This window comes from Salmo salar, chromosome ssa13 (assembly GCF_905237065.1).
Source record: "Salmo salar chromosome ssa13, Ssal_v3.1, whole genome shotgun sequence".
NCBI classification, from domain to species: Eukaryota; Metazoa; Chordata; class Actinopteri; order Salmoniformes; family Salmonidae; genus Salmo; species Salmo salar.
In genome coordinates, this window is record NC_059454.1 from 52,081,268 (window position 1) to 52,105,344 (window position 24,077).

At 42.8% G+C, this 24,077-nt stretch overlaps 1 protein-coding gene across 1 annotated transcript in view; it reads right to left on the bottom strand.

Moving 5' to 3' along the window:
* Nucleotides 1-3,960: 3,960 nt before the first annotated feature.
* The window catches only part of LOC106567400 (E3 ubiquitin-protein ligase RNF43), a 184,090-nt gene continuing 163,973 nt past the window's right edge, over nucleotides 3,961-24,077 (bottom strand). Inside the window, exons 3-8 of the mRNA XM_045693380.1 lie at nucleotides 9,824-9,898; nucleotides 9,517-9,651; nucleotides 9,114-9,215; nucleotides 7,820-8,093; nucleotides 6,030-7,643; nucleotides 3,961-5,688 (exon numbers count right to left, since the gene is read on the bottom strand). Coding sequence (XP_045549336.1) covers nucleotides 5,663-5,688; nucleotides 6,030-7,643; nucleotides 7,820-8,093; nucleotides 9,114-9,215; nucleotides 9,517-9,651; nucleotides 9,824-9,898 — 2,226 coding nt within the window. The 3' untranslated portion in view covers nucleotides 3,961-5,662. The remainder of the gene's footprint in view (nucleotides 5,689-6,029; nucleotides 7,644-7,819; nucleotides 8,094-9,113; nucleotides 9,216-9,516; nucleotides 9,652-9,823; nucleotides 9,899-24,077) is intronic.

The window sequence follows — 24,077 nt, forward strand, 5'->3', positions numbered from 1 at the left end:
GAATAGCAAAGTCAAATTTTGTGAGTGTTTTTTATAGGGCAAGGCAGCTCTAACCAACGTCTCCAATCTCGTCTCATTGATTGGACTCCAGGTTAGCTGACTCCTGACTCCAATTAGCTTGGAGAAGTCATTAGCCTAGGGGTTCACATACTTTTTCCAACCTATACTGAGAATGTTTAAATTATGTATTCAGTATAGACAAGACAAATACAATAATTTGTGTGTTATTAGTTTAAGGACACTGTTTGTCTATTGTTGTGACTTAGATGAAGATTGGATCAAATTTGATGATCAATTTATACATAAATCTAGGTAATTCCAAAGGGTTCACATACTTTTTCTTGCCACTGTATGTTCTACTGTATGTTCTTAGCTTTGCTAAGAGATTTACTACCTATTTTGAGAAATGTATGGGACAAGTTGTTGAAAGCAATTACAAAGCAATCTGTGATATTTCTTCATTGTATAATCACTGTGATAACATGCACCAGCTTTCCATCTTTGACCTTTGTAAGGCAAGAACCATTATTCAAATTTTGGTATTTTTGTCAATTACATAATTGCCATTGCCAACATGATACTTCTGATAGAAATGATGTATGACTGGAAATGGAATGACCAAGTCTTACAATGAGATTTGTCAGATAAATACTTAATTTTGAAGATGAACATCATAAAATTGAGACCATAATCAGCACCAGAGGTTTTATTTCAAAATAATTTATTTGCATATAATTGGAATGAAGCCATGTTGATACATCTGTGATGGCACTTAGTTTCATATAGATATCGTTTCTATACAGAAACCATGCATTCTTTTTCAGGACCTGGACAAAAAATGGATAAATATATTAGTAAATAAATATATTAGTGACATATCACCATATTGAAATGTTCTATTATATATAAAATACAACACTTTATTTCATTTCTGTTTTTGTCTTTCTCTTTTTGTACACAAAGTATCCAAAATATACTGACAGATCCCTTCAATTTCTATCGGGATTGTGCTCTATTAGAAAAAAGGCAGTTTCAGCTCATTATGCGTTAACAAACAAAACAATAAACACAAACAAAAAACGACCCTAAAGAGGATTATAAAATCGCCGAAAACATTTCAGAGATGTTTGATTAATTTAAGTTTTATATTTCCTTGTTCTGGTCGTTGACATAGTTATAGTGCCTTGATTTGCCTTGCTTTCAGTTTTTACTGAAAAATATTGGTTGGTTGTGGATTCCAGTGCTGGTTGGTTGTGATTTAGTCATTTCAGCTAAGGCTAGGGAACTGTAGCCTGGAATCCAGACAGGTTTTGCAATGTTCCACTGTTGTTTCAAGGGAAACAATGGTGAGTGCAGTGTTCAGTCTGGTTTAACCAGGCTATATAGGACTGTTCTCTACACAAATATATATATAACAGAAACAAAACCTGGAGTATTAGCAAGAGAAGCTGTCTCCAAAAAACATTAGAAACGAGGTATCGATATATATGGGGCTGTAATCCATGATTTTCCACTGTTTGACAGCATATGATTCCATTTTCAGATTTCTCTTGTTAGGTAAAACACATTTAATTGGGTTTAAGTTTGATGGAGGAGGACTAAAAGGCACAGGTTGATTGCATTCAAAACTGTGTTTCTTTGGTAAAATAACAAGAGCTTTAATGTATTAGGTAATTTGCTGATCTTATATCATAATAAACTTCAACCCATTGACAGGAAGTAGTGAATGCAGATCCCACAACTAACCCCTTTGACAAATTAATACAGAAGGCACAATTGAAGTAAATTGCATAGACAGACTTATCTCAATTACAAATTCAGAGTGTTACTAGATCAGACAAGGTTGTTTAAGTGCTTCCAGCTCTTTCGAAAATAGTCTGGGGATCAATAGGTTTATTCAATTAAATACTAAGGCTCCATGTTAACTGTCTGTCTTAATGCAGTCTCCTTTCACATTTTCACTAAGCAATAAAATATATTGGGGGATATAACTCCGCACATTCCAAGACTTTTCTTTAGTCCAGGGCTTTTAATCTTCTAGGATGTTTCACCAGGCTTCCATTTAAGTTAACTTAAGTTCATAAAAGGCCACAGCTTTGTTAAGTCAATGTTTGGTACACTGTGAAAAATATTTATATATGCTGATTCAACGTACAATTGGAAGGATACAAGCAGCGATAGGATTGTGAGTTTTCTCCACAAAATTTTTGTTGTGAGTTTGCTCAATGCAATTTTGGTTGAGCAAATCACAATCCTATTGAAGCTGGTCAATTTTTTTTTTTACAAGGTAGTGAATAATGTATGTTCCTAAAGTTGAATGAATTATGAATTATTATGACTTTCCTCCAGTTACATAGTAATTATGTACAGTGCATTCGGAAAGTATTCAGACCCCTTGACTTTTTGTATTACGACCCTTTGCCTGCCTTGACTTCCATTTTGCCTGCCCCTAAATACACAGGAGATAATGGGGACAAACGGGAGACACCAGGTGGGGGGTGGAGACAAGCACAAGACAGGTGAAACAGATCAGGGTGTGACACCTCGAGTCTTCTTGGGTATGACGCTACAAGCTTGGCACACCTGTATTTGGGGAGTTTCTCCCGTTCTTCTCTGCAGATCCTCTCAAGCTCTGTCAAGTTCGATGGGGAGCATCACTGCACAGCTATTTTCAGGGCTCTCCAGAGATATTCGATCGGGTTCAAGTTCGGGCTCTGGCTGGGCCACTCAAGGACATTCAGAGACTTTCCTGCATTGTCTTGGCTGTGTGCTTAGGGTCATTGTCCTGTCGGAAGGTGAACCTTCGCAAGTCTGAGGTCCTGAGCGCTCTGGAGCAGGTTTTCATCAAGGATCTCTCTGTACTTTGCTCCGACTACTGAGTAGTCTCCCAGTCCCTGCCGCTGAAAAACATCCCACAGCATGATGCTGCCACCACCATGCTTCACCGTAGGGATGGTGCCAGGATTCCTCCAGACTTGACGCCTGGCATTCAGACAAAGAGTTCAATCTTGATTTGATCAGACCAGAGAAACTTGTTTCTCATGGTCTGAGAATCCTTAAGGTGCCTTTTGGATAACTCCAAGCGGGTTGTCGTGCCTTTTATTGAGGAGTGGCTTCCGTCTGGCCACTACCATAAAGGCCTGATTGGTGGAGTGCTGCAGGAACTCTGGAGCTCTGTCAGAGTGACCATCGGGTTCTTGGTCACCTCCCTGACCAAGGTCCTTCTCCCCCGATTGCTCAGTTTGGCCAGGAGGCCAGCACTAGGAAGAGCCTTGGTTGTCCTAAACTTCTTCCATTTAAGAATGATGGAGGCCACTGCGTTCTTGGAGGCCTTCAATGCTGCAGACCTTTTTTGGTAGCCTTCCCCAGATCTGTGCTTCGACACAATCCTGTCTCGGAGCTCTACAGACAATCCCTTCGACTTCATGGCTTGGTTTTTTGCGCTGACATGCACTGTCAACTGTGGGACCTTATATAGACAGGTGTGTGCCTTTCCAAATCATGTCGAGTCAATTGAATTTACCACAGGTGGACTCCATTCAAGTTGTAGAAACATCTCAAGGATGATCAATGGAAACAGGATGCACCTGAGGTCAATTTCGAGTATTTACATTTTAATTTTTATTTTATTTAACCTTTATTTAACTAGGCAAGTCAGTTAAGAACAAATTCAAATTTTACAATGACAGCCTACACCGGCCAAACCCGGACGACGCTGGGCCAATTGTGCTCCCCCTATGAGACTCCCAATCACGGCCGGTTGTGATACAGCCTGAATTCGAACCAGGGTGTCTGTTGTGACTCCTAAAGCACTGAGATGCAGTGCCTTAGACCGCTGTTCCACTCAGGAGACCCCAGTCTCAGAGCAAAGGGTCTGAATACTTACGTAAGTGAGGTATTTTTGTTTTATTTTTAATATATTTGCTAAAATTTCGAAACACCTGTTTTCGCTTTGTCATTATGCGGTATTGTGTGTAGATTGATGAGGAACAATTGTTATTTAATCAATTTTAGAATAAGGCTGTAACGTAACAAAATGTGGAAAAAGTCAAGGGGTCTGAATACTTTCCGAATGCACTGTATATCATATTTTGCTGCAATGTTCCAAGATAAGAGCACCCTTGCTGAGCTTTAGCTGCTGGTATTTGGGAAATGGAAGGGAGAGAATATCCTTGCAGGTCGACATTGATTGGGTCGTGTACTAGGACATGTGATTAGAGGTCAGGGGTGAAGAGCAGGAGACATGGCGGATGTCCTTCCTGAGCCGAGCGAAGTTTCACTCACACTGTGTGATTTTCTGAAGGCTGACCTACCAGGGTTCAAATAGTATTTGAAATTGTTCACATACTTGGAGCATTTGCATATTTTAGCCTGACTGGAGTACATGCCAGATAGGTGGGGTTTGCACTTTTGGGAAGATTACATTGGTCCCATTGAGCCAGGCAAGCTTAATCAAGCACAGCTACAGTATTTGAAAGATGTCAAATACAGTTTGAACCCAGATCTGTCTGGTGGACCCCTCCCTCCTTCACTGGCCACCAAATCAGCACTCAGATCAAACATAATAAGTAACCACTGGCAACATGAGAAATGACATGAGCAAAACTAAAATAGCTCGTAATAATAACACATTTCAGTGAATCTGGTTCAAAATTACAGACTACATTTTTTTACCGAAACACAAAGCAAACTAAATGTGATGGAAGCAGCTGCCATTATTGAATTAACCAACACAAGTCCCCATGCTAGCCTCTAGTGACCTCTCAGGATGCACACTGCTTGTAAGGCCAGCTAAGAAAATAACTGTTTTCCCCCAATGGGGCAGGTTGCCCAGAGAGAAGCTTCTAGGCTCTTTTCTATAGCTCTGAGTACCTTTGCGATACCCATGCCACTGGAACACATTTCTGAATCTGATTTGAGGCAGGCTGGAAAGAGCAAGAAACCTCTAACTGAGCATCTATGGGGGTAAAGAGGGAAAATCACGTATTACTGAGTAGTACCTCATAATATAATCGATTAAGTACTTAACCACTCAAGGAATTAGATATCCAATTTGTCCATGTGATTTCTACTGAGAGAAATAGTAGGGGAGTTTCGTGCTGTGAATCGAGGCTCAAGTCCTGAGCAGTGAGAATTCCTAGCGGTCAATAAGTCAAACTGGGAACTTGTAATATCATGTCGGTATTGAATTCTTCGTGTAATTTACAAAACAAAACAACAACAAGGCAGAAGAGAATAAAACAAATTTCCCCTTTGTGATGTAGGAGTTGTTTTCCCAGCATCTCCCAGTCAGTCTCCATCTTGAAACAAGTACACCACTTAGCGACAACAAAAATCTAATCAAACACATTGACATACTTGAATTCAACAATGAATATGAGCAATTTCAGGTCTCTACTTGACTTGTGTTTTCATTGATTTGATGGTCAAAAGAAACAAATGTTCAAAATAATCATAATCTAACACATTTTGATCTCTGTTGACAGATGTAACTCAGCACTGACTGGGGGATTCTGGGAAGTGTAGTTTGAATGCAGGTATTTCATGTGGAATTATTTGGAAGACTTGAGAAAGATGGCCGCCGATAACATGTTTGTCCATTCCGGCTCCTGTGTACGTAGCAGCGTGAGTTTGGGGATGCACCTTTCGAGTTAGTTAGTTATCACACACCGGACTCCTCCTCTGATCCTGGAGGGAGAGAAACAGACATTAGGTTTACTTACCTCTCTAACACACAGAGAGACACTCACATGACACACAGGATGACAGGAAGAATAACACAAACGGGCCTCTTTCTAAAATATCTTTCCTCGATTAATCGCATCTTCTCTCCTTGCCTTCTTTCCCAAAATGTAATGAAATTAAACTTCCCTCCAATTCGGCTGATTTGGCGGTGAGGAGACGCAAAGAATCGCGTAAAGGCGAAGTGAGATAGAGCCATAGAATATACTAGCACATTCAAGTTAGAATACGGGAGCAGCTGTTCACATCACATGTAGCTATAATATAAGGACTGATTGAACACCCACCCTGATTGTTGTGTAATGTTTGGCAGTATAAACAAAAGTCTGTGTTGCGGTCGTGCGCTGGGCTGTGGTGACCGTGGTGGCGCTTGCTGCATGGGGGTGGGGGTCTGTCCATAGGGCCCCTCAGCCCTGGCCCCAGCAACTGGGGCTCAGAGTGGGCCTGCTGCACCCGCTTCTGCCACACTACATGGTGGGGCCCTCCACAGCAGGGCCAGTCCTCTAGGCCCCCTAGGGCCCCCATGCCCCCAGAGTCCAGAATGAAAGGCACAGGCACAGGCAGGTCAGGCGGGGGGCAGCAGTAGCTGGGGCCCTGGCCGTAGTGAATGTGGATGCTACAGTCGTCCTGCAGTTCCAGGCTCTGGTGGAAGAGCACCGAGGGGCCGTCGAGGACGCAGCCGCCGAGCCGGTCTGCCCTCCGGTGGGGGTGGCCTCCATGGCCGTGGTCCTGGTGGCAGCAGGGGACTGGGGCTACTAAGGGTGCTGGTGCTACCAGGACAGGCAGGGGGCCTGACGGGGGGCTGAGGCTAAGCTCATGGTCCTGGCCCTCTATCCCGTGGCAGTGGGCCTCCCTACTGTCTGTGTGTTCTGCCTTAGGGCACTGACAGGGGCTGTGCTTCAGAGGGCACACTGGGAAGTCCTTGTCCAGAGCCGGGGGAGAACCAGAACCAGAGCCAATAGCAACAGCAGCCCCCTGCTCCTGGTCTGACCCCCTGCCTGGCCCCTGTCCCTGGGCGTGCTCCCGCTCCCCGTCCTCTCCATAGTGGTGGTGTCTGTGGCGGTGGTAGTGGACGTGGCTAAACACAGCCTGCGGCTGCTCCTCAGGGCTCCCTCGTCCTCTGTCTCTGTTCATCACTGAGTCCAGGGACCTTGGTCTCTGGGCCCCTGCCTCCATGCTGTCCCTGCGGCCTGTCCGTCCCAAACCCGGTCCATAGTACACAAACGGATCATAGTCACTGCTCAAGGAGCTGCGGAACGTGGACCAGCTACCGTACACACCCTGCAGGGACACGTCGGTACAGTTGAGCACCGAGTCACTGGATGAACCGTGACAGGGGCCAGAGCTGGAGTCACTGGCCGGCCCGTCTGCCAGGTAGCCACTGCGCTCCGTCCGGTAGCTCCCCCCAGAGCAGCTGCCTCCCTCGCCCCCCCGGCTGTGGGCCCCCCCTTCAGAAGCGCGGGGAGCAAAGGAGGGGGTGTGGTGGAGCCTGGAACTGGAGTTGCTGCGCTGGGCGGGGCAGCCAGAGCGGTAGGCGTGACAGGAGCGGTGGGACCCGGGGCCGTAGTGGGACCCCAGAGGGTGACCTGCCGTCCTGCAGCTGCTCCCGGCCTTGTGAGGCCTCCCGGGGCCCTCTGTAGGGTGGATGTATCCACAGCCGGAGCCAAGAGGCCAGCTAGGGAGGAAGCGGAGGGTCTGGGGGTCCAGGGGTGGGGAGCTGCTGTAGTGGCCCAGGGAGGGGTAGGGGCCGGAGGGGCCACGGGGGTAGTGAGGCCTCATGGAGAAGGGGATGGGATGCTGGGGGAAGGCGTGGGGGTAGGGGTGGGCGTGCAGGAAACCCTGGCTGTGCTCGGGGGTCTGCTGCAGTCTGCTCCTCTGGGGCTGACGTGACAGCTCTGTACCTGTGGAGCATAGGAACACACACAGTAAAACAGACTACACACACACACACAGTTTGTAAAACTGGATTTTTGGTGGAAAAATGTACTTGTGCTCAAGAGTGGGTAAAATAGTCTTGTGCTTCCCCCATTCTAAGGCCTGTTGTAGGCGTCCCCTAGTGGTCATGCGATGTCATTACCCATGATGTTGTGCATGCAGAGAGGACAGGTGCGGTGCTGCAGCAACCAGGGGTCCACACACTCCTTATGGAACTCATGAGCACACGAGATGATCCTCAGGTCCTGTCCATCCAGGAACTCCTCCAGACAGATGGCACAGACGGGGCTGGAGTTGGAGCTGCTATTAGACCCCCAGCCCCCACGGTGGCGCTGTGAGCCCCCGCAGCCCTGAGAGCTGTACATTCGCGTCTCCAGACGACTGATGGCTCGCATGGTCTGCTGATGGACTGAGTCCTGTGGTCATAGAGGAAGAGGCCGTGTGGGACGGAGGTTAGAGAACTGGACTTCAGAACTGACTGAGATGTTTCAAAGTTCACATTTTGTTCCTCTCTGAGGGTTTTCTGGTGTATGTTCGAGCTGTATATACAGTGGACACTTTCTTTTGTGTTTGGTCGACAGTTAGAGTTGCATAAAACATCTTAAGTTAATGTCCCCCTTATCTTTTTGCTTAAGGTTTCCCTAACTTTAAGTCAGTTGCACAAAACATATTAAGGTGAATTTTCCCTTTAAATGAAGTGAAAAAGTTGGTTCCATGCGGTCCCTTAAGTGCTTCATTCAGTATGGATATCAATGTAAACAGTATTTGTGCAATGCAGTGTCTTAGACCGCTGCGTCACTCGGGAGGCTCTAGTCCTATTCTTTAACTTTGATTCTTGGGTGAGATGGAGAGGTGAATCCAACATGTTGATTTCCTCTGCCCTGGTTTCAAAAGGAAAACATCCACCAGCTAGCTACTTAGTTAAAGTATGTAAGGTGCACAATCCATGGCTACAAAGCTGTTGTCTAGCTATCTAGCTAGCTACTCTAGGTTCACTTGATGTGATAGAAAGTAGTAGTTGAGAAAAAAGTAACTAACATAAACGCGGTTATCTTCTGAATCTATTTGTTTCACCTATCTTGAATGTAGAAATTCTATTTTGAGATTTCCCAAAATAAATGCATCTGTTTGATGAGATGTTCAGTCAGTGAATCAGGTCGTCTCCATAGTCACCAGAGACTCTTTCTGCCATATGTTCCTTCAAACTACTGTAAAACCCTTAAATTATGCCCTTACCTAAGGAAAGGTTTGAGGGGCTCTCTGCAACACCCTTAAACAATTCCCTTAGGTAAGGGAAAATGATGCATTAAGGGAAACAGTAAGATGTTTTATGCAACCGCCCAGACCTAAACCAATTTAAGATGGCTGTATTTTGCAGAGATAAAGGCTTCAGTATTGAGACTTGTGAAAAGTGTATGTGTTGTTGACTGACTCACCCAGGTTCTGTTGGACTTGCATCGGTACCGGAAGGCAAAGATCAAAACGATGGCCAGAATAGCCAGGACTATAGTGAGCAAGATACCAACATCATAGTGGGGCTGGAAAGAGAGAGAAAGAGTGAGATGTAATTACCATTTCATAGTAGAGATTGGGAAACATGCATTTAGAGCAGACCTTTGAGGGAATGTAACTAACAACTTCCATTATGTGTCTCTTGATATGCACATATATATATATAATAATAATAATAATAATAATAATAATAATAATAATAAATACAATACAAATATATGGCTATATAATAAATAGAAAACATGTATAAAAACAAATATCATGTATTTATTATATAATAATAATAATAATATGTGATATTCGGCATTTGTGTATTCTGTTCCTTACCCATTTTGGGTCCTCTTTTTTGATGTCGATGCGGACTCTAGCCTCCTCGTTCTTGTTAACCAGTCCCATCAGCTCCTCAGCATCCTCAGCCTTCACCAGCACCACCGGAAGCGGCAGGGAGTCAGACTCATGCAGCTACACGTGTGTGTGTGTTGGGAGAAGACACACAATGGATAGAGGAGGGGAAGACAGAAAATGAATCATTGATAAAGCAGTAACACTAAAACTATTTTGTCTCTCTCCATCAGGTCAGGCTATGCTACTTTATTGTCCTCTGCTCTCTCAGACGGTCTCCACCATTCCTCACCTCGAGAGCAGCGTCGTTGTCGTCGGTGACATCGAAGATGACAGCCTGAGCACCTCTCTCCAGTGCCAGGCGAGCCTAAGGGAGACGACACAGGAGAGATGACTGTTAACATAACATGTTGTTATAAAGAGGAGAAAGAACGAGAGAGAGTGAGGAGGAAGAGAGAGAAAGCAGAGAAGGTAAAGTGAAAATCTCACAATTGGATCTCACAATAGAGTGCAAAACAAAACTCCCCTGTATTTCGAGGCAGTGTAGTAATCTTCTACTGTACATGGTTTGCATAGTCAAGACTACATAAACAAAAGATATACCAAATATATCTAACACACCTTAATCATCTAATTTGGACATTGTTCTATATATGTCCAAGGTCTTGGCTAAATGACTCTATCGTGGCATTGTCTCTAATGTCATATCGAGGGCGATCCTACTTGAAGGTGGGTAGTTAAGGTACTTGGAAAAATGGCACCCTGAAGGTCAAAGCTTATATTGGGGACGTTACAGGGCTGACCTAGCGAATTCGGGAGAGGAGGCTGGGGATGCTGTGGATGGACCCCCTGATGGGGTTTCAGGATCTATTGCCAAATTTCTGAAAATCGGGATTGCTTCTGTCTCACAGGTGATCCTAGTATAAGACCTCATTCGGTCTCCATTGCACGTGTGCGCCTGTGTACGTAGTAGGTACACTCGCCAAGGGAAATAAGACCAAGAATCATGGCAACAGTCAGGATGCTGTCCGGCACCATCCAAGACAGACCAATCTTTTGGCTTGTAGTGAGTCGGGTCAACTAAAAGTGCATCATCCAGTATGCTAAGATCAACAGTCATTGGTCCCTCGTACTGGATTTGGTTTTGAATGGCTTGTGGTAACTCAAGGAAACACTTAGCAAAAGCGTCAGGCGGTTCAATCTATGTGTCTATCCTGCCGTCGGGAAGTTGGTATAGAGCGAGGTCGTCTATGTGGACAATCGCCCCCTCTGGTACCTTAACAAAAACAGTCTGGTTGGGGAGGTTCAATTGGGTGGTTGAGTCATGGCGTTCGTAAGTCATAGTGGAGGACGCGAACGGTGTGTTAACCAACCATCGATTCCCTACCACCACCACTTGTTTTCCTGATAAACTACGACTGGGGGAGTGGCAATTTTCACGTGGGTACTGTCGCGCCAAAATCCTACATTTAGAACCGTTTTCAATCTATAGATATTCTCCAGTTCAACCTACAGCAGTATCTCTAAAAATCCCATTTCATTACGATCAATATCAACATGTATTGGGATTGCCGACCCCAGACTATAGGCCAAATGTGACTGTAACGGACTTATCGTGGTTGTAGTAGCTGAGGTCAATATGTCGTGCACCATTGAGAGTGGCACTAGATATGAGGGGATTCTATTCATGGCCAAGTGGTCCATAGAAGAGCTAACATCACAGAGAAAATCCTCCAATAACAATCGAACCAATTGGACATGGGTATAGTCAGGGTTCATGACCTCTACTAGCTTTCCTACAGACAGGAGGGTTTTGTTCAGGAAATATTCAGGAACTATAATTGTTTTAAATGATATATACACACATGTATGCACATACACAAGTGTAAAGCTATGTGATAGCTGGCAATTACATTTTTACATTTAAGTCATTTAGCAGACGCCAGCCAGTGAGTAGCTTATCCCTGCCTTGGTATCACTAATGCTAGCATACATCTCTAACAATAAACAAGCCAGCAAACGTAATAGTAGCTCAAATTCCCTGAAGTAATATAAACAACATAGTTAGGCTTGAAACCCAGTCAAAAGCCACATAACTATTTAACCAAACCCGACTGGACCTCTCTGCGTAAAATAAAAGTATACAGCAAAAATGTAACTACCTGGCATAGTGTGGATGTATAGTAGCTATAGCTACACCCTTGTAAACTTAGCGAGCTGGCTAAATAACTCAGCCAACATTAGCTATGATCCAACTTTACCATGCCAGTCATTATCACGCTAGCCATCTAGCCAGCCAGCCAGCCAGCCAGTCAGCCAGTTGATCATATGTGTAATTCCGTCGTTTTCTCATGTGCTAACAGTTCACTATCCACTGTATCCAAGTTCAAAAGACAGTTCCTCGGGGTGTAGTAGACGTGAACAAGTCAGGAAGTTCTTTCCTTGTGCATGTTTCAGCCATCTTCACAGAGTCAAATGCGCTCACCATTCTTGGTTTTGATCCACAAAGTCACTGGGTAGCGAAGGCCGTATGCCAAGCTAGCCTGACGCAGAAGTCTCTTCAGTGGGGAGAAAGCCATCCTCCTCTTGTGTAGTGTGGGAGAAAGATCCGGAAAGATCATGATTCTGGCATCTCCGTACTTGAGCTCTCCCTTTGCTCGAGCAGCAGAGAGGATGCGAACAGTGTCCTGGTACCGTAGAAATGTAATGACAAATGCCCTGGGTGCAACCTGACCAGGCAGCCGCCTCCGGGCCCTCTCGATCTCCAGTGGGTGCGCAGGGGGGGGTAGATCCAGAATTTTGGGAATCCATTCCTGTAGAAAGGAGATCGCGTCTCTTCCCTCCACGGCATCCGGGAAACCTTGAAGTCTCAAATTCGAGCGCCTTTGGAAATGTCCAACTTCTTGTATTTTTGGTCCACTTCCTCGCGGACGTCCAGGATGGCAGCCTGGTGGTCAGCATGGTCTTTTTCTAACTTTGTCACTCGTCCCTTTGTAAATTTCTGGTCTTCGTGGAGATTATCGACCAGTACATTTTGCTGAGGCGTTCAGAAAGTGTCTCTTGGATTTTGTTATACCCTTGTCCATCTCCATTCTGAACCATGCTGGTGCTTCTTCTGGGCTAGCATCCGCGGAGTCCGGAGAAGGGCTGTCAGAGAGGGGCATTTTTCATATAGGCTTTGACATATTGGGCATCTTTTGCTTTGGTGATAAAACATCTATTGTAACTTCCAACTCACTATTAACGAACAGGTAAACCGTGTCAAAATGCCTTAAAATTGTTTGAAATTTTGAGGACGCTACGCAGACGTGTGTTGTTAGAGCTTCGCCATTGTCGGAAGTCCTATGCAGACTTTTTAACAGCATTGATCACTTGCACTATGTACTTTTAATGTAATCTCAACTGCAATCCAGGTCATTTGGTTGTGCTATTAGATGAAGCACAGTGATAACACATTAAGTTGTTGTATAAATACAAAATATGTAATATTGCATTCCCATTTTAACTTCGTTCTGGTTATAAATGGTTGAAAGCGCAGTGATAACACATTCAGATGACAACTAAACCCCCAAATCTGACATTGTTTTAACATTGGAATTTGGTTACGCTTTTAGATGGTTGAAAGCATCAACTTCTGGCTGTCTTTTTGAGTGGGTGAATAAAGGGTGAAATCTCATTGATCAATGTCTCAACCAAATATTACCCACATTTTCATGTTGAAATGACGTGGTGTGTCCAGTGGAAACCGGAGGACAGGACATACACTACGGCACAACTGACCCAGCACCTCCTGTATCTTAGAGCCTAACCGATATCTTTTTTGGGGTCCGATACCGATTCTGATTTTTTGTGGGTCAAAACTTTCCGATACCGATATATCTTCCAATATTCTGTTTTACAGTGGGGAAATTAAAAAGTGTAATTTTTTTCACAAACAGAATTCTCATAAATTGGGGCGGCAGGTAGCCTAGTGGTTAAGTGTTGGACCAGTAACCGAAAGGCTAATGACATCATGAGAATGCCCCCAAGTGTTCAGACAAGCATGAGATTCCCTTTTTTCATCCTATTTATTATCGGCCAATACCGATATAGCGTTAAAAGGCCAATATCGGCCAATAATATTGGTGAACCGATATTTCGGTCGGGCTCTACTGTATCTATCCCTAGCCTTTTCCCTTTCTAAAGAGCACCTATGGGCCCTGTCCTGAAAAGTTCTATGAGGTTTGCGTTATGTTATGTTTACATGCAAATTCCCCAATGTTGGGAAAATATAGCTTTCTGAATATGAATATGGCGGTGTACTCTACAATAGCCAAAGGCATTTTAAGAGTGTCCCTGAATAAATAATTTAGATCAACCTTTTCATCAATGTCTCAACACATGCTGTGAAGAGGGTGGCATTCCTGGTTGACTGACTGAATGGCTGCCAATATCTTTAATGAAGTGGAGCCGCAAGCTGAAACAACTGATCATCCAGGTCAAACACAACACTAAACAATGTCTAGCAGGTTAACATCAGCCCCAGGTGGCAGGGAGCCAAGAGGTAAACACACACACACATGCAAACACACACACACACCACAAATCCAGGTGAAGACATCACTCAGCTAACCCATTTATCACAAGTTAATGTAAAAACCACTTAGAGGAACGGCTCCATTGAACTCCGATCACTTTTTAACACTTCAAAAACCAAAAGGGAAAGTTAATACATGACTAGAAAAAAAGTTAATACATGACTAGAAACACTCATTTCATTTGACTGTATACACAAACTGTCAAGAGCTAGAGGTGCACCCCTCCTTCCCCTGTTTCCTGAGTGGGTATTGTGAGATGTAAAAGCTGTTGAGTACTGTACAGATGCCGCATCTAAACTTGATCATCCTGTTGTTGCATGAATTTTCCTGCACAGCAGGATATGCAAACTTGAAGCGTAATCAAGGTTTAAAAAGGCTTCTTAAGTTTGTAATTTGTAATTTCAGACTTGATTTGCCCTAACAAAACATTTATCAACCCCTACAAAAAAATGACCATTAATTATAATCCACATAATATTTCACATTTCCTGTTCCTGCAGGATTATTTTTCTGCTGTGAGAAACTAGGTCAAATTAAGATATGGCATCTGTCTGTGTGTGTACATGTATTATGAGTGTCTGTGTGGGAAAGTGGGGCATACTGCATATTCTAATGGTCCAGTATTCCTCTACCTCGAGCCACTCAGATGACTAGTGTTGGGATTAAAGTTCACAGTGTCAACGGTCATAAGAAGGTCAGATAGAAAATGAACATGTACATGTATCCCTTTGTTGTAGCATCCAATGCTGGTCTACTGGCCCAAGTCAACAACCTCCAACCCATAATTTCATTAGGGCTGTAATTGTAGTATGCAGCATGAGACTAAATGGGGCGCAGCGACATGAGTAAGAAGAAGCAGAGCTTCAACATGTGGGAATCTGCTTTACCTGGAGTTCAAGAGTTCTCTACCCAGCATGAAACACACATGTCTTCTAATCGAGGTAATAAATGAAGAAAAAACTATACTTGTGGTATGGTACTGAGGACAAGCACACACACACACACACACACACACAAACACAACGACACACGCACGGGGACACAGACACACACACACTCTCTCCCTACTAAATACTTTTAAATGGCCTCGACCACAGAGCTGCAAGACTACTCCACTAAAGAACCGCAGTAGCCATTTCAGGAATACATCATAATATTCTATTATGTCATTATAGTATCACAATGTGGACCGGTGGCAGTGGTCAAATGCTGGCTAATAATCCCATAGGTTTCTGTGAAGCCACAAAGCCGGAAAGGAAACAAACTCAAATAACAGAAAGAACTCATGCTATGACATGATTAATTGGAATTATATTAAACGTTTATTTTTTTTACAATCCCTTTAACAAATGAAAACTAAATGCAGAATAAAACAAGGCAATGAGAGCCAAAATGTATGTGGAAACATTCCTGTTTTGTTATGGTCGGAGGAACAGTACTGTAACAGCCAGCTTTGTGGTTAGCAAACATCCATCCTAGTGATACAACAACATGATAGGACAGATTTGATCGGTAGATAGAAAGCACCTCCACTTGGCGTTTGAGCCAAAAACAAACTCTCCACTTGTGCCATCTTGACAGATTTAACTTCATAAAAATGTCATCAATTAAAGTCTGACAAAACCAGAGCTAGCTGTGTCAATGGTATTATAGACTTATTAATACTGTACTATTCCCACAGAGTACAATTTACATTTTTACGTTTTTGTCATATAGCAGACACTCTTATCCAGAGTAGACTTGGGCGGTATACCGTATATACCCTATACCAGGGTATTTGGAAATAGCCACGGGATGGTTTTTCAATACTGCCAATACCGTTGAAACTATTTCTTTGAAGTTTATCAATACATTTTAATATTTGTAGCTACTTTTTAAATACACTGAACAAAAATATCAACGCAACACGCAACAATTTTAATTATTTTACTGAGTTACAGTTTAGATAAGAAAACCAGTCAATTTAAAAAAATAAATTAGGCCCTAATCTATGGATTTCACATGACTGGGAATATAGATATGCATCTGTGGGTCACAGATGCCTTAAAAAATGGTAGGTGCGTGGATCAGAAAACCAGTCAGTATCTGCTGTGACCACCATTTGCTTCATGCACCACAACACATCTCCTTCGCATACAGTTGATCAGGCTGTTGATTGTTGCCCGTGGAATGTTGTCCCACTCCTCTTTAATGGTTTTGCGAAGTTGCTGGATATTGGCGGGAACTGGAACATGTCGTACACATCTATCCAGAGCATCCCGAACTTGCTCTGGTGAGCATGCAGACCATGGAAGATCCTTGCGACATGGGGCCGTGCATTATCATGCTGAAACATGAGGTGATGGCAGCGGATGAATGGCACGACAATGGCCTCAGGATATCGTCACAGTATCTGTGCATTCAAATAGCAATCAATAAAATGCAATTGTGTTTGTTGTCTGTAGCTTATGCCTGCCCATACCATATCCCCACCACCACTATGGGGCACTCTGTTCACAACGTTGACATCAGAAAACAGTTGAAACCATGATTCATCCGTGAAGAACACACTTCTCCAGCATGCCAGTCGGTTACAACGCCAAACTGCAGTCAGGTCAAGACACTTGTGAGAACAACAACCACATAGATGAGCTTCCCTGAGACGGTTTATGAAATTATGTGCAGAAATTCTTCAGTTGTGCAAACTCACAGTTTCATCAGCTGTGCGAGTGACTGGTCTCCGACGATCCCGCAGGTGAAGAAGCTGGATGTGTACTATCTGCACTCAACTTATGCAATAAGTTAGGAGATAAAGCAGATCGCTTTCTTAATTTCACCTGTCACATTATTTTACATTATGAAGCTTACAGTAGTTCCCCAGAACAGTTGAGGCAGTCACATGTTTGTTTGTAAATAGCACAATGGGAGAAAGCAGGAGTCCATCTGTGTATTGACAGGGGTAGCGTTTTATATGTCAACAATGTTTTTTGCTTCAATAGCGTGATCAGGGACGTGCAACTATAGTTTTTCTTCACAGAAAATAGTGCCACACATTTGGCAGAAATCAGCTTCATTTTAATCAGATGACAACAGAAGTGCAACGCTATTTGGCTGGCAGCCACATAAGTAAATGACTTTATAATGAACACATTTTTTTTTGCAAAAACTGTGCATTGCCATCAACGTTTATCATAGAAAGAATGTAGCCAGCTACATTTATTAATGTTTTGTTTAAAGTTAATCTCGCATTTTACCGAAGAAAAGTAGGCTGGCTTCACTGACCGAGAAAGTACCACAGAAAAGCAGCTACACATCAGTCAGAGCACTATCTAGTGATAGAATGCCCATTTGTGAATTCTCATCCGAGTGGAAAAGTGCAACTGAAGCACAAAATTACTCTGATGCTGAAAATAGACGCCCAATGGGCTTTTTGCATTTTTTTTTTTGGTGCCCCCTTGTGTACTAAGCTGGTAATAACGTAAATCTCGGGCTGAGAGAAGGACTATGACGATATGAAAATCTGGATACCACCCAACCCTAATCCAGAGTGACCTACAGGGGCAGCAGGTAGCCTAGTGGTTAGAGTGTTGGGCCAGTAACCGAAAGGTTGCTGGATCAAATCCCTGAGCTGACAAGGTAAATCAAAAATAAATCTGTTCTGCCACTGTTCCCCGGTAGGCTGTCAATGTAAATAAGAGTTTGTTCCTACTGTAGTTAAATAAAGGTTACAAATTAAACTAAGTTAAGGCACACACTGTGCCTTCAGAAAGCATTCATACCCCTTGACTTTTTCCACAGTTTGCTGTGTTACAAAAGTGGGAATAAAATGGATTTAATTGCAACTTTTTTGGTCAACGATCTACACAAAATACTCTGTAATGTTAAAGTGGATGAAAATTATAACATCAATATATCTTGATTAGATAAGTATTTAACCCCCTGAGTCAATACATGATAGAACCACTTTAGCAGCGATTACAGCTGTGAGTCTTTCTGGGTAAGTCTCTAAGAGCTTTGCACACCTGGATTGTACAATATCTGTCCATTATTCAAAAAACTCTGTGAAGTTGGTTGTTGATCATTGCCAGGTAGCCATTGTCAAGTCCTGCCATTGATTTTCAAGTCAATTTAATTTAGAACTGCAACTAGGCCACTCAGAAACCTTCAATGTCATCTTGGTAAGCAACTCCAGGGTATATTGGCCGTGTGTTTTAGATAAGTGTCCTGCTAAAAGCTAAATTTGTCTCCCAGTGTCTGGTTGAAAGCAGACTGAACCAGGTTCTCCTCTAGGATTTTGCCTGTGCTTAGCTCTATTCAGTTTCTTTTTATCCTAAAAAACGTCCTAGTCCTTGCCAATGACAAGCATACCCATACCATGATGCAGCCACCACCATGCTTGAAAATATGAAGAATGGTACTCAGTGATGTGTTGTGTTGGATTTGCCCCAAACATAACGCTTTGTATTCAGGACAAAAATGAATTTCTTTGCCAAATACTGTGAAGTGTTAATTTAGTGCGTTATTGCAAACAGGATACAGGATTTGTATTCGGTACAGTCCTCTTTTCTGTCATTTATGTTGGTATTATGAAGTAACTACAATGTTGTTGATCTATCCTCAGTTATATCCTATCATAGCCATTCAACTCTGTAACTGTTTTAAAACACCATTGGCCTCATGATGAAATCCCAGAGCAGTTCCCTTCCTTTCTGGCAACTGAGTTAGGAAGGGCGCCTGTATCTTTGTAGTGACTGGGCATATTGATACACCAATCCAAAGTGTAATTAATAACTGCACCATGCTCAAAGGGATATTCTGTCACACCCTGATCTGTTTCACCTGTGATTGTCTCCACCCCCCTCCAGGTGTCGCCCATCTTCCCCATTATCCCCTGTGTATTTATACCTGTTTTCATTTTGTCACAAGAGTATTATTGAGGTCGGGCACTGATGTTGGGTGATTAGGCCTGGCTCGCAGTCAGCTTTCCAATTCATCCCAAAGGTGTTCGATGGGGTTGAGGTCGGGGCTCTGTGCAGGACAGTCAAATTCATCCACACCGATCTCAACAAACCATTTCTTTATGGACCTCGCTTTGTGCACGGGGGCATTGTCAGGCTGAAACAGGAAAGGACCTTCCCCAACTGTTGGGAGCACAGAATCGTCTAGAATGTCATTGTATGCTGTAGAATTAACATTTCCCTTCACTGGAACTTAGGGGCCTAGCCCAAACTGGCAAGAGTGTGCAAAGCTGTCATCAAGTCAAAGGGTGGCTACTTTGAAGAATCTCAAATATAAAATATATTTTGATTTGTTTAACACTTTTTGGGTTACTACATGATTCCATATGCGTTATTTCATAGTTTTGACATCTTCACTATTATTATACAATGTATAAAATAGTACAAATAAAGAAAAACCCTGGAATGAGTAGGTGTGTCCAAACCTTTGACTGGTACTGTATATACAGAATTTACATGAGCTCTCTGCCTAGGCTGCCACTACTGTAGGTGCCATGAAAACTATAGAACCATGTGTGAGTGTGTGTGTGTGTGTCTGTGTGCGTGCGCGCGTGTGTGTGTGTGTGTGTGTGTGTGTGTTGGGCCTTCTCTGATGGAGTCACTCTGTGTTCTCAATGAATAAACCTCTGATGTTTTCATTTCACACACAGTCACACGCACGCACGCACGCACGCACACAGTTACACAGTCACACAGACAACAGACAGACTGTGTCTGAAGTTTTCCATCGCCTGACAAGATCACTCTGCTTGTTAATTTGTTATGCTGAAGTGATTGCTTTTATATGGCGTGTACGTGTGTGTGTGTGTGTGTGTGTGTTTATGGCACATAGGCCCAAGCCAACTTCATTTCATCCTGTGGCATAGTCCCTTCATCTGCAGCCAGGAGAGGGAAGAGAATGGACACACACACACACACACACACACACACACACACACACACACACACACACACACACACACACACACACACACACACACACACACACACACACACACACACACACACACACACACACACACACACACACACACACACAGCCAGACTGAATCCCACTATATAAAGCAGCGTAGCTCTAAAATGCATTGACATGTAAGATTACAGGACTGGTTTACATCTGCATGAATAGGCAATAGGCAAAGACAGCAGGGAACTCTGCGTGTAAGATCCATCTCACAGTTTGTCCAATTTTCTTAAAATAACGGCTAATAAATTATAACATTAGAAACAAACCGATTTGACAGTACAGTAGTATTATTTTGCTAACCATAATACACTTGCCATGACAACAGAGGGTTTGAGGGAAACTAGAAAAAGAGAAGGAAGAGAGAGAGGAAGAGAGAGAGAAGGAGAGAGACGCTGAAAGCATTAAAATGGGTAATGACAGGGTCCAGTGAGTAGTGAGCTGGGTCTACAGGCCTACAGGTCTGAGTTAGCAGGGTGGAAGTCTCCCTCTCTCTGTCTTCTGTCAGACAGACCGGAGACCAGGTAGGCAGGCAGGCAGCTGAAGTGAAACAGTGAAAGTGAAGAGTATAGACTACACCAGCATTATAAACATATGGCAGGTGGTTATTTGGTTTAGAACATTGAAGGAATTTAAAAGTACAATATGTAAGAATTTTTCATTAAAATAACTCTAAATGGTCATAATAAAGTGGCAAGGATCAGAGAGTGTTTAAGTTTATGAAGATTAGATAACTTCAGACCCCAGTGTTGCACCTGTAGCAGCAGCTGAAATATCACTGGGTTCGATTTGCTGGCAAATCTGGCCTGCGCGCTCTGAGAGGGATGCAATACGTAAGAGGCGTGACCATTTATCTCTCTGAGGACACAAACACAAATCAAGTAAACCTAATGCGAAAATATTTGCTACCCTAAAGCGAAAGTATTTGCTACCCTTGCATACTAGGGATATGCTTTCAACAGCAGACTGACAGCAAAATATCCACAAAAAAAGTTGGATGAAAGTTGTGGAAAGACCAGGGTGATCGGACGGAGTGGATAGCAGCTTATTCGGGAATTGAAGGACCGTAATGCCTTCATCTGCAGCCATTTTCCAGGAGAGGTTAAAGTGGAGACAATAACACACACACACACACACACACACACACACACACACACACACACACACACACACACACACACACACACACACACACACACACACACACACACACACACACACACACAGGCAGACTGAACCCCACCATATAAATCCCACCATATAAAGCAGCGTTGCTCCAAAATGCATTGACTGGTTTAAATTAGCATGAAAGCAATAGGAAAACACTGCAGGTACCTCTGCATGTAAGATCCATCTGACAGTGTCCAATATTCTTAAAATATCGCCTAAATAAATTATAACAGAAACAATGTTATTATGTGTGTATAAATGTAATGGCGTGTGTGTAGGTGGCAGGGAAGTCAGGCGCAGGAGAATCGAACTTGGTATAAATGGAGTAGTTTAATAACGTTTAACAAAACTCCAAAACCAAAGTACATAATAAATAAAAGTGGGTACAAGAACCCGTTGCGCACCAATACATAATACATGAGGATAACAAACAAACAATCTCTGACAAGGACATGAGGGGAAACAGAGGGTTAAATACACAACATGTAATGAATGGGATTGGAACCAGGTGTGTAGGAAGACAAGACAAAACCAATGGAGAATGAAAAATGGATCAATGATGGCTAGATGACCGGTGACGTCGACCGCCGAGCACCGCCCGGACAAGGAGACGCATCGACTTCGGCAGAAGTCGTGACATTAAAACCGATATGACAGTACAGTAGTATTATTTTGCTTATCATAATTTGAAGGACCGTAATGCACTCAGCTTGTAAGCTAAACTCAAAACTTGGCTAACGTTAGCTCTGCTTGAAATCTATCTATCTATCTATCTATCTATCTATCTATCTATCTATCTATCTATCTATCTATCTATCTATCTATCTATCTATCTATCTATCTATCTATCTATCTATCTATCTATCTATCTATCTATCTATCTATCTCACTTGTCATCTAATGTTAATTGTACTATGTTTCAGGAAAGAGTCATATTTTGATGACTCATTGTAGAAAGATCACAGAGGAAGCTAGCTAACTACCTAACTGAGCTAGCTAGCTAGCCAAGGTAGTTAGTGAGTTAGCTACTTTGCACAAGGTGAACTCGCTATTCAGAATCTGTCAATATGATTACAAATCACATCTTCATAGTTCCATTTCGGTCCATGCAATGTAGCTAGCTAATTACCAACTGGCTATGTAGGCGTTCATTAGTAAGCATATCAATTGTGACCATCATGTTTCATTGTATTTCAACCTTTCGTCTGGAAATGGCCAACCCTGAAATTACTCGTCACAGTCAAGGGATAAGATGTGCTTCGTAACATTAATTACAAGGAAGATACTGACTTTATCTATGATTCAATTAATATTTCACCAAATATGTTTTATCTAATTTCAGTCCAGAAGACGAAGGAAGTGGAGGCTGCTGAGGGGAGGACGGCCCATAATAATGGCTGGAACGGAGCAATGGAATGGCATCAAACACATGGAAACCATGGGTGTTTCTCAAAATGCATACTACCTTGCTCCGAGCTCACAAATTGGAGTATGGGAGGGTTGGAGTCCAGATCAAAGTATGCAAAATGGAGCACAAAGGACACTTCTCTAATCCGTACTTCGTTTGTACATATTTTGAAGCAGAAATTATGTAAAGAAATATGACGTAATCACGTAAAAATTTTGCTACATTTCTTGAAATCAATGGTGGCTATTATTTGAGCTGAACCGAGAGAAAATACACCCTGACATCGAAATTAAATGTTGTCAATTCATATCTCATATGTTGCCTGACTACAATATTAATTAATAAATACATGCTGTGTTAATTTTGGTATGTTTACCTGCATGCGTACAGTAGATCACAAGCCCATAATAAGTCAATAGGGCTAACTGGCTATCTACTAATACTGTTAGCTAGCAAGATAGCCACAAAGAATTGTTAGCTAGCTACCCACGAAGAATTGAATCTATCTTGCATAATATTAGTTTTAGGTCATTTTTGCATGTTAAACTATCTGGTTGGCTACATTATTACGATTCACATATACCTAGCTGATAGTTATGAAGTAAAACGGTTGCCTTGTGTATACTGTTGACTAACCCTGCAATGAAAACTAATGGGACTGTAGCGACTGTGTCAAAGTCTGGGGTGTGAACTATGTTTCTATTCAAGCGTTGATTGACATTGTATATGGCCCGATAGTATTGCAGAAAAGTTGAAAAAACGGACCCCTCCGACACTGTATGTTAAATTGTGACGTGTCATGACGTAACGTACAGCACACATAATGCAACTCATTCTGTATCGTACAACCTCTCTCCACCAGGTGTAGCGCTTCTCTCGCAGATTAAAAATAAGAAAGGGACAGGGACAGGGTAAGGGGGGATACCTAGTCAATTGTAAAACTGAATGCATTCATTTTTTGCGTTATCACTACAAGCCATCATGACTCTCAAAAGCCGCGACAGCCGCTGTTTACTTCTGAAGATTACTTTAGCGCCGCCCTAAAAACCAGATTCAAATTCGACACAAACCTTCAAATACGTATGTAATGACACATTATCCCTATCACGCAGTAGGTTTTGCTTCCCCACCTGTCATTTAAAAAAAGGCCTGACGGAGTTCATTGCCTTCTTTAATCATGCAGAGACAGGCAGCATGAAGGTCTCATCATTGATTTTACTGGAAAGGGGAGAAATTGTGCTTTACAATGGTATTCATATTATATTTTAGTCATTTAGCAGACGCTCTTATCCAGAGCGACTTACAGTAGTGAATGCATACATTTCATATTCATTTTTTTTTCCCATACTGGTCCCCCGTGGGAATCGAACCCACAACCCTGGCGTTGCAAACACCATGCTCTACCAACTGAGCCACACGAGACCAATATT